General features: G+C 36.6%; 1 protein-coding gene across 2 annotated transcripts in view; it reads left to right on the top strand.

Moving 5' to 3' along the window:
• Positions 1-12,595, top strand: part of cacna2d3a (calcium channel, voltage-dependent, alpha 2/delta subunit 3a) — a 117,710-nt gene that overhangs the window by 99,699 nt on the left and 5,416 nt on the right. For both annotated transcript variants that reach the window (XM_042004229.1, XM_042004228.1), the window contains 8 exons: positions 2,333-2,394; positions 4,568-4,612; positions 4,705-4,767; positions 6,045-6,115; positions 8,058-8,133; positions 8,257-8,309; positions 9,607-9,662; positions 11,662-11,776. In XM_042004229.1, the coding sequence (XP_041860163.1) occupies positions 2,333-2,394; positions 4,568-4,612; positions 4,705-4,767; positions 6,045-6,115; positions 8,058-8,133; positions 8,257-8,309; positions 9,607-9,662; positions 11,662-11,776 (541 nt within the window). The remainder of the gene's footprint in view (positions 1-2,332; positions 2,395-4,567; positions 4,613-4,704; positions 4,768-6,044; positions 6,116-8,057; positions 8,134-8,256; positions 8,310-9,606; positions 9,663-11,661; positions 11,777-12,595) is intronic.

Genomic DNA, 12,595 nt, shown 5'->3' with positions numbered 1-12,595 from the left:
TATTATTATTATTATTATTTTTATTATTATTATTATTATTATTATTCATAATAACAATAATAACAACAACAACAATAATAATAATAGTAATAATAATAATTTCTTTACAACTGGATTTTAAGATTTTATTTATCTTTTTAAAACCATAATTTTGCCTCATTAATTATTTAAATCTTTTGTCAGCCAGTCAAGCCTCAGCTTTATCTTAAGAGTACAGCTGGTGGCCTCTTGTTGCAGTGATCCTTTGAAATTTGTTGATATCTTGCTCTATATATGTAACAACAACAACAACAGAAAAGCTAATATATTTACTCTGTATTTCAAAGTCTTAACACAGTGTATTCTGTGTGTTTGCTCAGGCTGTCAGAGCAATGAGACCTGATGCATACCCAAACTCAAACAACACATACACGCTGAACACTCAGTACACAGTCACGATTACCTTTGCTAGAGTACAGCTACATCACCACCATCATAGACACTCCAAAGTCCTCTTGCGTTGATGGACGAATACGTTAATACAGTTCTTATTAGAATCACAAATATCTGTAGGCTGTAAACTGGTTGTCATCTCTTCCCGCCTGGGATTCAACTGATAGGATATTGGTGATGGGGTGGATTTAGAGTGGATTTTCGGTCTCTTCATCTTTGGACTCATAAACCCAGCTCAGGGCATAAATATCCCGACGTTCTTAAATTATACCTAGGGAAATTAAATATTCCCTTATTGTATAGAAAAGACCCAAGCATTAGTAAGACAGATTTGAGCTTTTGTACTGAGCTGTTATTCCGGTAGATGCAAACATCACTGCACTTGTAACCTCTAACATTTTATTGACAGAACCCCTGCAGCTTTCATACAGTTTTTTTTTTTTTTTTCTCTTGTCAGAATTTTTTGGCTTGCTTGACAAATATGAAATCTCATATGTGTTTATTTTTCTTTGCCATATACACAGATGAGTACATCTTTCACTTCTCTGACACGTCTCTCTCTCTCTTTTTTTTCCTTTTCTCGTTGCTGTTGCCCAGAATCTTAAATTAGCCTCTCCTTCTGGGTTTTCCATGTGGGTGTAGAAATGGTGGGCTGCTGAAAGGATCTGGCAAAGCTTATGATGGGATAATCTGCACCTGTTCCTCTGGGCAAGAGCTAAAATGGGTGACAGTAGTGCCACAGTGCACGTAAACATGTGCACAAACCTCCAGTCACACCAAAAGAAATGCAAACCAGAATTTCTTACTGACAGGATCCACAGAAACATTTTTTTTTTTTTTTTTTTTTTTTTTTTTCATCTTTTACTTAAACCTCTCTGAGATTATGTTTTGGGATGAGAAACAAGATCAGCTAATGTGTGTCCAATTATTTCTCTGTTGTTACTGTGTGTTTATATGAAAATAATGCCAGGAAAGTAGTGATTGTTAGCTTACATGACCGGCAAAAGATACAGTTGGTAGTGTGGAAACAAAAGGAGGGTCTCACTGAAATACTTGTCACAAAGAATTTTAAATTTTGTGCCCATCATCTGAGTTACAAAAATGTATTTATTATTTTATTGGAATGGAGTTTAATGTTGATTCAAATGGCACATTTCCATCCATTTTTACAACCTGCCTGTTCATCATTTTGGTGAAGCTCTTAAAGTTACTGCTTGGAAGATTTACAGACTCCCAGAGTACAGCAAACCCCCCACTGAGAGAAAGTAAGCCTTAATGGCAGGGGGAAGGAGGAGAGGAGGATGAGAAAGAGAGGAGGGAAGATTAAGCCTGTGGTGAATGTGTCAATCTTTCCGCAGCCAACTCTGAACAAGCTGACGCATTTAATGTAAGCAATGGCTTTTTTTTTTCTTTTCCAGGCAAGGAATTCTGGTCAGATCTTTGCATTTAGGGACTCATTGGCCTGAAGCCTATGGTAGTAAGAGCAGTTCTGTATATCAGCATGAAATAAGAGTGAGGAATGTGCTGCATTTTATATGGCTGCTGAAAAAGAGGTCTGGTTTGGTATCATTTGATATTTTAAGTGAGGCTAGCTGCATCTATGTGTCGATATTGAAGTGTTACAAAGACAGGCTCAGTCACACTTAAGCCTTCTGGAAAAAATGGACTGACACATGTATGATGTAGTAGGCACTTGGCCTTTTGAACCAGCTTGACTCCCAGGGATCCCTGATATTGTTTGTCTCTTTTTCATCATCAGGATTAATGAATAATACACTTATACCAGACTTATATGAGTAAATGAATACTCTCACATGCCTGCCGGGTGACTTCTACTGCAAGTGCACATTATGTGTTTATACTGTACATCTGATGATGGTGGTTTTTGCTTGTCTTTCAGCTGTGGGCATCCAGATGAAACTGGAATTTTTTCAGAGGAAATTTTGGACAGCCAGCAGACAGGTATGCAAATTAACACAAAATGTATCCACATATAACCAGTATAATGTATTGCATGTTTATACTCTCCCATGTAAAGTGCAAACACTTTAAATACCCAGGACACTGGAATGACTGTGAGCAATGAAAAAATTAAAGCAAAAAAAAAAACATTTAAACTAAAACAAGGTCAGTTATTAATGTGTATCAAACTTGTTTTCTAAAGTCTTTTTTGCCTGTATATTCAAACTTTACAACTCATTTGGTGTGTGTTCTGGAGAAGATCAATGTGACTTTGGATAATACGAAACCAGCAGTGATGCAACATCCTTATATAGTGTAATGATGTTCTTACAATGAAAAAATATTAATGAAAAAATATTAAACAAGAACTTTCAAGCTCACAAACAGAGCATCCAAAAAAATTAAGAGGAGAGGGAAGACATCCCCCATGCCTTTGGATTATTTATGTATTTATATTTTTTGCTAATGATTGTGGACATTATTTTTGAGTTAGAAGCTCTAAATCACCCCTATCTCCCCATAGTGAAGAATACTTGAAAAAATTCCCAGATCCAGGCAGTGATCCGAATCACCCCCAACATCTAATCACTTGTTCCTTATGTTGCTTATTCCATTTCTGAGATTTCCTGAAAATGTCAAAATCCATCCATAACTTTTTGAGTTATGTTGCTAATAGACAGACAAACCAACCAAAAAAAAAGAAAAACACATGAATTCAAACTGCGTGTTGACTAACTGGCAATAAATAGTATAAACAGTATTATCCACTAGCCAATACTCAGTATGCTCAGTGACTCAGTTGATTTCACTTGGTGTCATCAGTTTTGTGGATGTCAACTCAGCTTTTAGGATTAAGGTCTTGAAACTGGTTCCAGTATTTCCTGGTCTTCAGTGTATGTGTAACAATAACTGACAGTCAATGTCACAATACTCTGTCAGTAAACTTTGTCTCTATGCAAAGTTATTCAAAGCATTTAAAATAAAGAGGCATTTCAACTATAAAACAGCAGATTTAAACAATGCTCTTGGTCTCACCTAACAGATTCTTTGTCTCAACTGTGAAAAAAGACCAACAAAGTGTATATATATATATATATATATATATATGTGTGTGTGTGTGTGTGTGTAGTACTGCTGAATGTCTAAAAGCAACCACACAATGACATATAAAGGCTTATTTCTACTTTGGCTTAATTTACATTTTCTATTTTTGTGTCGTTTTCTTCTATCCAGTAGCTGCTTTGCATTGGCAGTTTTATGCTTCATTTTATGTTTATTCACCAGCCACCACTGGTTTGCAGAAAAGCAACCAAGGAAGCAAACATTACCTACCACAGAATTTAAAATTTGAAGGCATCTGAAATAACCCCGTTGAAAGGTGGGAGAGCGTCTGTTTTTATTTTCCCAGTCTTCCACACTTAGGATTTAACTCATGCCCACAATGACTCCGTAACTAACTTCCTCTATCTGCATAAGGTCCATTAAAACCTCAGATTTTATCTAAGTGTTAACAGTCTCAACACACACCATCATTTCTCAGCTGCAGCTGAATCCAGTTGCTGGTTGCTGTATGTTCATTATCTGTGAGCAAAGAGGCAGAGGACACATGGTGGTGCCTAAAGTGGCTTTTCACTCAATATTTCTCTTTGAATACAGCCACCAGATCTCTCACACCTGCTCCAGAGGCTCAGGTGTCTGCTGACACAAAAACAAAGAAACATCACATAAAAATAAATAAATAAATAAATAATAGACGCTTCATTTAAAAACAATCCTTTGAATTCATCCTGTCGGCCTGCAGAAAGTCTATCTGGCTATGCATGAACATGAATGCCCCCTTCTGGTTGGCTCAAATTCTGTCATGCAGATTGGTTCAAACCACAATAACTAAGGTTTTATAGAGCAGACTTGTTTTCTTTTTTCTCTCTCTCTCTGTTTAACCATATTGGAGATCATAAGGATTGTGTTTGTAATATAGCCTAACCTTTAAAAATTTAAAGATTAAAAATGAAAAAAAATCAATGGGTTTTAAAACTGTAAACTACTAAGATGATTAGCCAATCATAGTAGGATTTAGCTGTGGATTTATGTTCTACTAGGCAGCTCAACTTTTTGTTTGTTTGAGAAATGCAGATATCTAATGTTTTGTTAATTTGTTTTTTATTGGTTTCAGTGTGCTGCATTAGATGGGAAATGCTCCATAAGCTGTGACGATGAGGTCAGTTAAATGTTCTTTTCTTAGTTTTCTTCCATGATGCTTTTCTTTTCTTATCCTATGACTGTCTTAACACTATACTCTATATTTTACAGAATATTAACTGTTACCTAATTGACAACAATGGCTTCATTTTGGTAGCAGAAGATTATACTCTGGTAAGACACAGACAGACAGACAGACATACATAAAATCCTGCAGAAAGGAATATTTGCACAATTATTTAAATAAATTATAGTTTGAGAATTTCTCTGCTTTCTTTAAAGCAGACATTTGAATCTAGATCTTATGGCTGTTCAGACTGCTGTTATTAGGACATAATGCTGCCCTAGCTAATATCCTCTGCTGTCACCAGACATGCTGCCACTTTGACTCTGGCTCATTCTCAAGCCAGTCCGCTGGCTGTCTATGTCCTTTCTGTCCCCTGCATGTTCTTTTCTAATACTTCTCTCACTTTGTGGCACTTTGTCTTGATTTCATTTTTGGAATAGACAAATCATTTACAGTCCTGGCATTGAGATTCATCTCAATCTCGTCTTTTAGCGAACATGTCTTTGAGTAATATGGTAACATCATTGTCATCCATCGTTGTGCCAGGCTGAATGCGTGGAGTCAGGACTCGATCTGTTCCAGTTTCTGACATTTCCAGCCACGTTGTGCTTGGAAACATCCTAAAGCACATGTACTTTTGATATGTAAAGCAAAAGCAATTTGAAGCTGAGTACATGTGCCAAGGTTGAATGAAAAAAATGACTAGACTCTGCTCCAGATCAACACCAAAAGTTACTTATTAGTCTTACAAAATGCATTCTACAAATCCATCCATCCAACTTCCTTTGCAGAACTAATTAGATATTTGTAAATGGCTCTCATTCTAGTCAAATAACTATCATTACAGCAAATTGTTGGCCATGACCATGTTAGTCGACTCTACAAAAGGTCAGATTTCCCTTTAGTTGTGTCCCTTCCTTTATAGCATCTCAACAATTATCAAATACTTTTCAGGGTAAAACAGCTTTTAAACATAGTTGAGTTGTGTTTGGCTGTGCTGCTATCTCTTTGCAGAACATCACTCAGTAAGAATCATTGTGTCTATGGTAAACATGACTGTGTCAGAGGTCAGATTATTATTATTCTAAGCATGAATACACTGGACTACAGTTTTTACAGAGGGAGCACTGCAGGGTACTCTAAAATGGTTTACAGCACCTCGAGTAGTTGTATCCAAAGCACAGTCAGTCAAACCCAAAGCTATGACACCATCAGTAGATCAAATTATCCTCATTCTTTAGAGCGACAAATTGAAGGCCTCTTTCACGGATGATCCCAACTATGGATGTGTCAATTCTTGAATTTACAATTATTTTCAATTATTAAATTAAAACATTCCTATGACTCATTCAGTTAAAAAGATCTCTGCCTTTTCTGTTTTTAGACAGGGAAATTTTTTGGGGAAGCTGAAGGAGCTGTAATGAATAAGCTGCTGCAGATGGGCTCTTTCAAGAGGTAAGGATTTAAGGTGGCAAGACTCTGTGAGTTAAGTGTATTCATGATTGTGTATGTGTATGTGTAAATACATATCAGGTAGGCTGCCGTTTTTGAACATGTGTACTCTTGTGCTGGCAGCTTGACCATTGGTGTTGAGCCATTCAGTACTAAACTCTAACCCCACACTCAGTAGAATTCTTCATTATGGGATTAAAGAAAATCTTTTCCTGAAACAAAAGAATAAAAAACAACATAAAGTCATACACTGACGCACAGAGACAAAAGAACGTAGACGTGTGTTGTGCCTGTAGTGAAGCTGTGTCTCCTGGAAAACGCCAGGAGCACTGGGTGGCGACACTCTGTGATTAATTTGGAAATTGACTCCATGAGTATACCTTTCCCAGTAATACTGAGCAGAAATGCAGAAAAGCAGAACCAGACACACTGAAACTGTACTTTGAACAAGAAGTCAAACTGGAGTGATGTGAAATTAGTAAAATCTTTACGCAGTTTCAGAGCTGAGTGTGAATTTACATTGCACAGAAGCTTACAACCACATTTCCAACTCTACGGCAGGTCTACACCCAGCATTCACATCTGCCTTCAGGACGTGGGTGAGGATATTTCTGCCACGTTGCGTTTGGGCATAAAAATCAGTGACAAATCATTGCACAAGTACACAATGATGCCTCTATATCATGGGAATGAGTCTCAAAAGCTGCTCGCAAATAGTTTACAGACCCGTCATTAAAACAAAGAGGCCTGCAAATGCTTTGCTGACTCTTTAATGTTTGATGATGATGGATTAGGATTGAGGAGGACATATGATGGATGAATAATGTGACTTTTGATGGGGAAGTATTAGTGTTATGAGTAACAGAGCCTGTAGATCTTAACACTAATAAATCCAATATGATTGGTCTAAACCCAACACTGTCTGCAACAAATTCATTTTTAATCACAGTTTTTCCCTTAAATATAAAAAAAAGGAAAGAAATACACATTTCAACTCAAAGTATGTTACTTATATTCAAGCTTGGATTTATTGGTCATCATCACATCTGACATGTATTGACATATATATGACATGTTATTCTCTCTTACTTTGGAACTATCCATCATTCCAAACAAGCATGAGAAAGAAAAAAATAAAGAAAATGTTCACACACTCACATACACATGCACATATCCATGCCAATACACACTCATATTTATAAAAACATATCACACTGGTCTAAGTTAGCTGCTAACAACATTATGTGGCCTGGCTGAGCACTAATTGGTTCCTGGCGGTGTGTTGGAGCTGTGTCATCGGTACTGTGACTGAGGTTTGAACATTGCCCAGGGCTGCGGATATATCGGGCCCACTCAGACATCACACACATGCTTGGACAAACATTCACACACAAGTATCATCAGGTATAAAGGAACTTTTCCAAAGGCTATAAGAAAGAATGTCCAGCATGTGTGTTTGTGTGTGAGTGAGTGTGTGCCTGTGTGGGTGAGTCGGGATCTCTTGCAATAACCTCACCCAGACAGACATAGATCTCACACCCTTAGGGTCCACTAAGCCCTTAAATCTTCTGATATTCCCTCAATATCCCCCAAATCATCTACACATATACACACCTTCTCTCTTATATCACTTTGAGGAACCTCACAGGAAGCTCTTGGCTTTCACTTGCTTTCCTTTTCCCATTCTTTCCATATCCATCCAATATATTACCCGTAGGTAAAGCGGTAGTTATTGCAGTGTTTGGATCTTCTCTTCCTGCTCCCACACGGCTGTACTAAAGGCCCTTTTGGCTGCTAGTAGAGAGAATGTGTGAATAAAGATGTATATCAATGTTTTCAGGTTAAATCTTTCTAAGAAAACACAATTATGAAATGTGACATTTCTATCGTTGCGTCTGATATTCTGTGTCACTCTGATTTGTCTCTCCCATCTTTATCTCCTCAGGGTCACTCTGTATGACTACCAGGCTCTGTGTTGGGTGTATTCAGAGAGCAGTGACAGTGGACACACACTGCTGGATGTGAGTGCTGCATTTTATCCACATACATGAACCTCTATATTTGCAGTCCATGTAGCCAGGCCTATGTATAACATCCTACACTTGTAGTGTTCATTTCGTATTTTCTCCCCTTCTCTTTTTTAGCCTTACTTTGCCTTCTTCTCAGCTGTGAAGTGGATCCTGACTGAGCTTGTCATGTAAGAGTTTTGTGTTTCTGAGAACGCTAGTTTCTAGTAATAGCGTAAGCTCACTGCATATATGTGGTTTTGAGGACTTGTATTTATGCCTCCCCGCTCTGGGATTAGCTATGTGTTTGTGAGTATACTGTATATCAACTGTCTGCTTGTTTACGAGGCCTCCACATGTATGTTGATGTGATAGTCTGTGATCATAAGCAGTAATGGCTACCTGATGTTCCCTGTAGCGAGGGTATTCGTCTGATGCCACATTGTGGTTGTGGTTAAGTCCTGCTAGGTGGTCTGTCACTGACATAGTGCATCAGGGGAGGATTAAATTGTCAGTCTTAATTTTACATTTTGACACAGTAAAGAGAATTTATGCATTTAAAGTTTTTCTTCTTTTTTTTTTTTTTTTTTTTTTTTATAAAATTTAGTTTTGTATGACTTTGCAATGATGATGTGGCACATACATGAAATAACTGTTGAATCTTGATTAAAACTATACATTATATTTTGTCTTTTTAAAAGCATCCCATATCCAACTCAGTAACACTAATTTGTGTGATGATGTGACATAATAATATAATGTTTAAACTGTAAAATTTTAGAAATAATTTAAAATAACAGTCAGATTGGTCATTGGTCATGTGTGCACATGTCAGTATATTCCAGAAAATCCTACCATGTTTTTGCAAGTCAAAATCAGATTTAAAATTTAATAATAAAAGATTTCATATTAAAATCTACAGAACACTAAAAACATGCCAGTAACATGTCCTTGTGGGGAAAAAAGAATTAAATGAAGTATAAGCCTCTTGTAAAAGTAAACTGCAGAAAAATAAATGCAGAGTAAAAAATGATCCTCAGTATCTTCATCTACATATGCTAACAAAAACAATCTAAACAAGACTGAATGTCTTTTTAAGTCATTTGTTTGATTTAATTTTTATGAAACTACTGTGACTGGTCCAACCAGAAAGATAATTGTACCATATTAGACAAAACTTTAAGGTCATGTACAAATTACATTGATTGGCTTAATCTGAATAAATGGTTGCTGGTGTAACATCGCAATACTGTGGTGGGACTGAGATATTATATCAACCTAAAATTAAATTCTTAGTGAATTTTCATTCATGTGCTTTTGTTCATTTTAATAGTATATTAGTTATCATATAAAAATGTAAGCAGTAATATTTTATATTCATACAAAAACTTGTGCAAAGATGATGACTACTCTGCAGTGGAGTGTTTTGCTCTATGTTATATAAGCTTTGAAGGATATGGTTATGCTCACTGTTATGTCTGTATTTAGATTCCTGGTTGAATTCAACTTGTACAGCTGGTGGAACTCTGACTTTACTGCTAAAGGTAAGATGGCACTCCTCTGGGATATGCTTGTTCTGTACTTTGAAGGATACTCCAGCAAACACACACAATCCAACATTTTTATTGTGGTTATGAAGTGATTTATCCACGATTTTAAGATTTTAGCTATCCATACAGCACTGTATAATATGTAGGTAAAGAAGCTGTTCACACATTTAATTTCTTCTGTAATTGTGATTAGCCAAAATGATCAAATAAGGCATTTTTTGCTTTAAATAATAAAAGAAGTTATATCCTAGATGTTATGATTATAGCAAATATGTAATCAGAACATTTACGAAAATAATCTGAATAACACTTGTGTAGAAATATTTAAAGATTTTTCTAAAGAATTGTTTTTTAGACCTGAATATTTTTTTATTTTAAATAGTTGTTTATATAATAGCTGTCAAAAGGAACTTCATCTGCGTTTTCTTTTTTTATTTGACAATCAAGCAGCTTTCTCCTTCAAAAGAAAGAATTTGCTCTGCTTTACAAAAAGCCAAATATTAAAAAGACAAGAAGGTTTAAAACCTATATGAAACCATTTCAAGAGTTGTTTTTCCTTTTTTGTGAAACACTAAAAACATAGTAAGTAAATTGTTTTTTTTAATCTGAAAAATCTGAAAAAAGGGCAAAAATATATTAAAAAAATTATTCACTGAGATGGAAATGTTGAAAATGTTTTTTTCTTTTTTTTCTTTTTTTTATTTATTTTGTTGTTTGAAAGTGACCATGCAAATAAAAAGTCATTATACAGTACATGTATTTAAATTTTAGTAAAACAAAGATTGTATACCTTTAACCAAAGTTTACCTCAGATCAAATTTTATATATTGTGGAGGTTTGAAGTGTGGTTGCAGGCACACTTCTGATATTTGTATGTCCAGATTCAGGTTTTATTTGATGCTTTTCTAGTCTGGCAGGATGTGTGTCATATTGATAAAAATGAAGCAATATCTACTTTGTAACTTTCTTCCCACAAAGGAACATTGACTTTCTAAATGCTGCAATTCCTCATGCTTTATGGCGTGTTGATTATTTGCCTGTCTGGAATGAAAGTCTCACTTAGCAGCATCACATTGTAGTATTAATTGTAGCCAAAACCAATAAAATATTTTGTGAAGGGAGGGAGGGAGAACAAAAAACACAAAATGAAAGTCTATAAAATGCTTTCCTTGCACACTTTAATCCTGAATGAAGTGAAGCTGGGCATCGCTGCTCGCCAAGCAGTCGAGACAATTTCACAGCTGGCTAGCCTCAGGTCTTAGCAGCACTTTCTATATCTTTTTACAACAGAGACACAGGCTTGTGACACACAGCCCAAACACCCCAATTTAGCAGCCTGTAACCCAATCTACACAGCTTCTCAGGCTGAACTAATCCCAGGCGTTTAAACATGTACATAGTTTAGATGCAGGGCGCGTGCACCTACATGACAGCACAGCGCTGCTGACTCGCTGTAATTAAACCACTCCATTCCAATCACGCACATAATCTGCCATCTTTAGAAATCTGTGTTGTAAAAATGAGAAGAGCACTGTGATAAGTGCTGAGCATTAAAATTGCCAGCTTATATTGAGGTTGCATTATGTTCACCCCTGCTGGAAAAACATCAAACCAGCTAACTTGTAGCATTGTTTCAAGCCTCTGGGTGGCAGGAGTGATCAAGCTATGCTGTTGGAATGGCTGTCCTAGATTTACTTGGGAAACATTTCCAGCAGGACAAAAGGCAGTTTGGGGTTTAGAAACACTGTTTTCTGTCAGGCTTGTATATTTGTATGGATGTGGTGTGTAAAACTGTTTGCCTGCAATCTACTTTGAAGACTATTTTATGTGATTAATTAGGTTCTGAAGTGGGTGTAACTTCTCCACCAGCTTTGACTCAGTATTGTGTTCCCTCTCTCTGTCACTTGTTCTGCTTCCATCCCTCTTTATCTATCTTTTTTCTTTTTCTTTCTCTCCCCATTCTTTTTTTCCCTCCCTTCCCTCCTTGCTTCAGCTCAGAGGATGGGTCGGACCATGCAGGTACCATGTGACACAGAGTACCCAGCCTTCATCTCAGAGAGAACCATCAAAGAAAACATGGGCAACATCGACTGTGATGGCTGCTTCAAGTATGAGACACAGAATCAAACAGAAACAAAGTCATTGATTATCTAAAAATTCATCTTCAGGATGATGGCTTGTGTTTTTTTTTTTTAATCAGCTTTCCACTGGGTGTCATCAAGATATGAATTATCCTGCACTCAACATGAACATATTTTTACTCTTTAATACATATTGATGGGAAATGCATTTTAATTATTTGTCTGTTTAGGACACTTTTATCCAGACAATCCATCAAATATACACAAACATGCACAACTCTGTCCTCCAGCGGTTTGAAATATGAGGCATTTAGAGACGAGGGAGAGAGGTGGAAAAAAGGGTTTCCTTTAAAAATGGGAAAATGAGTGTGGTCCCCATTAACAATTTGGGATTTTCTGTCAGGCAGTTGTGGGGTGTTCTCTGGATCCCTCCAATGGGCCCTTCATTGCTCCCAGCTGTGGAACTGCCAGGGAGCTCAGAAGTCTGTGTTTGTGTGTATGTGTGTGTTTTCCTTGTGTGTCTGCTGCCGGTACAGCCCCACAAGGTCAGCAGGATAACCACTGCCCTGGGTGCCAGGTCTGAAATGTGGTTGAGGATGCAATCAGACACACACGCACACACACAACACCCTCATAGACAATCACACACACCCAAGCAAAGGTGTGCCGAGAGAAACATTTTGCCTTCCAATAAATTATTTTTTTTTTAACACAATGAATCTGACAACGTCGAATAGTTTTAATTTATGTAAAATTTTATAGCTCATATTTGTAATAAAGGATATTGGTGATCAACATCTGTTTTACGTTACTGGCTGACTGAGGCCTTTCTTTCATATTTTCATT

Source organism: Melanotaenia boesemani, chromosome 13 (assembly GCF_017639745.1).
Source record: "Melanotaenia boesemani isolate fMelBoe1 chromosome 13, fMelBoe1.pri, whole genome shotgun sequence".
Classification (NCBI taxonomy): domain Eukaryota; kingdom Metazoa; phylum Chordata; class Actinopteri; order Atheriniformes; family Melanotaeniidae; genus Melanotaenia; species Melanotaenia boesemani.
The sequence above is the reverse complement of the archived record's forward strand: the minus strand, read 5'-3'. Positions and strand labels throughout refer to the sequence as shown.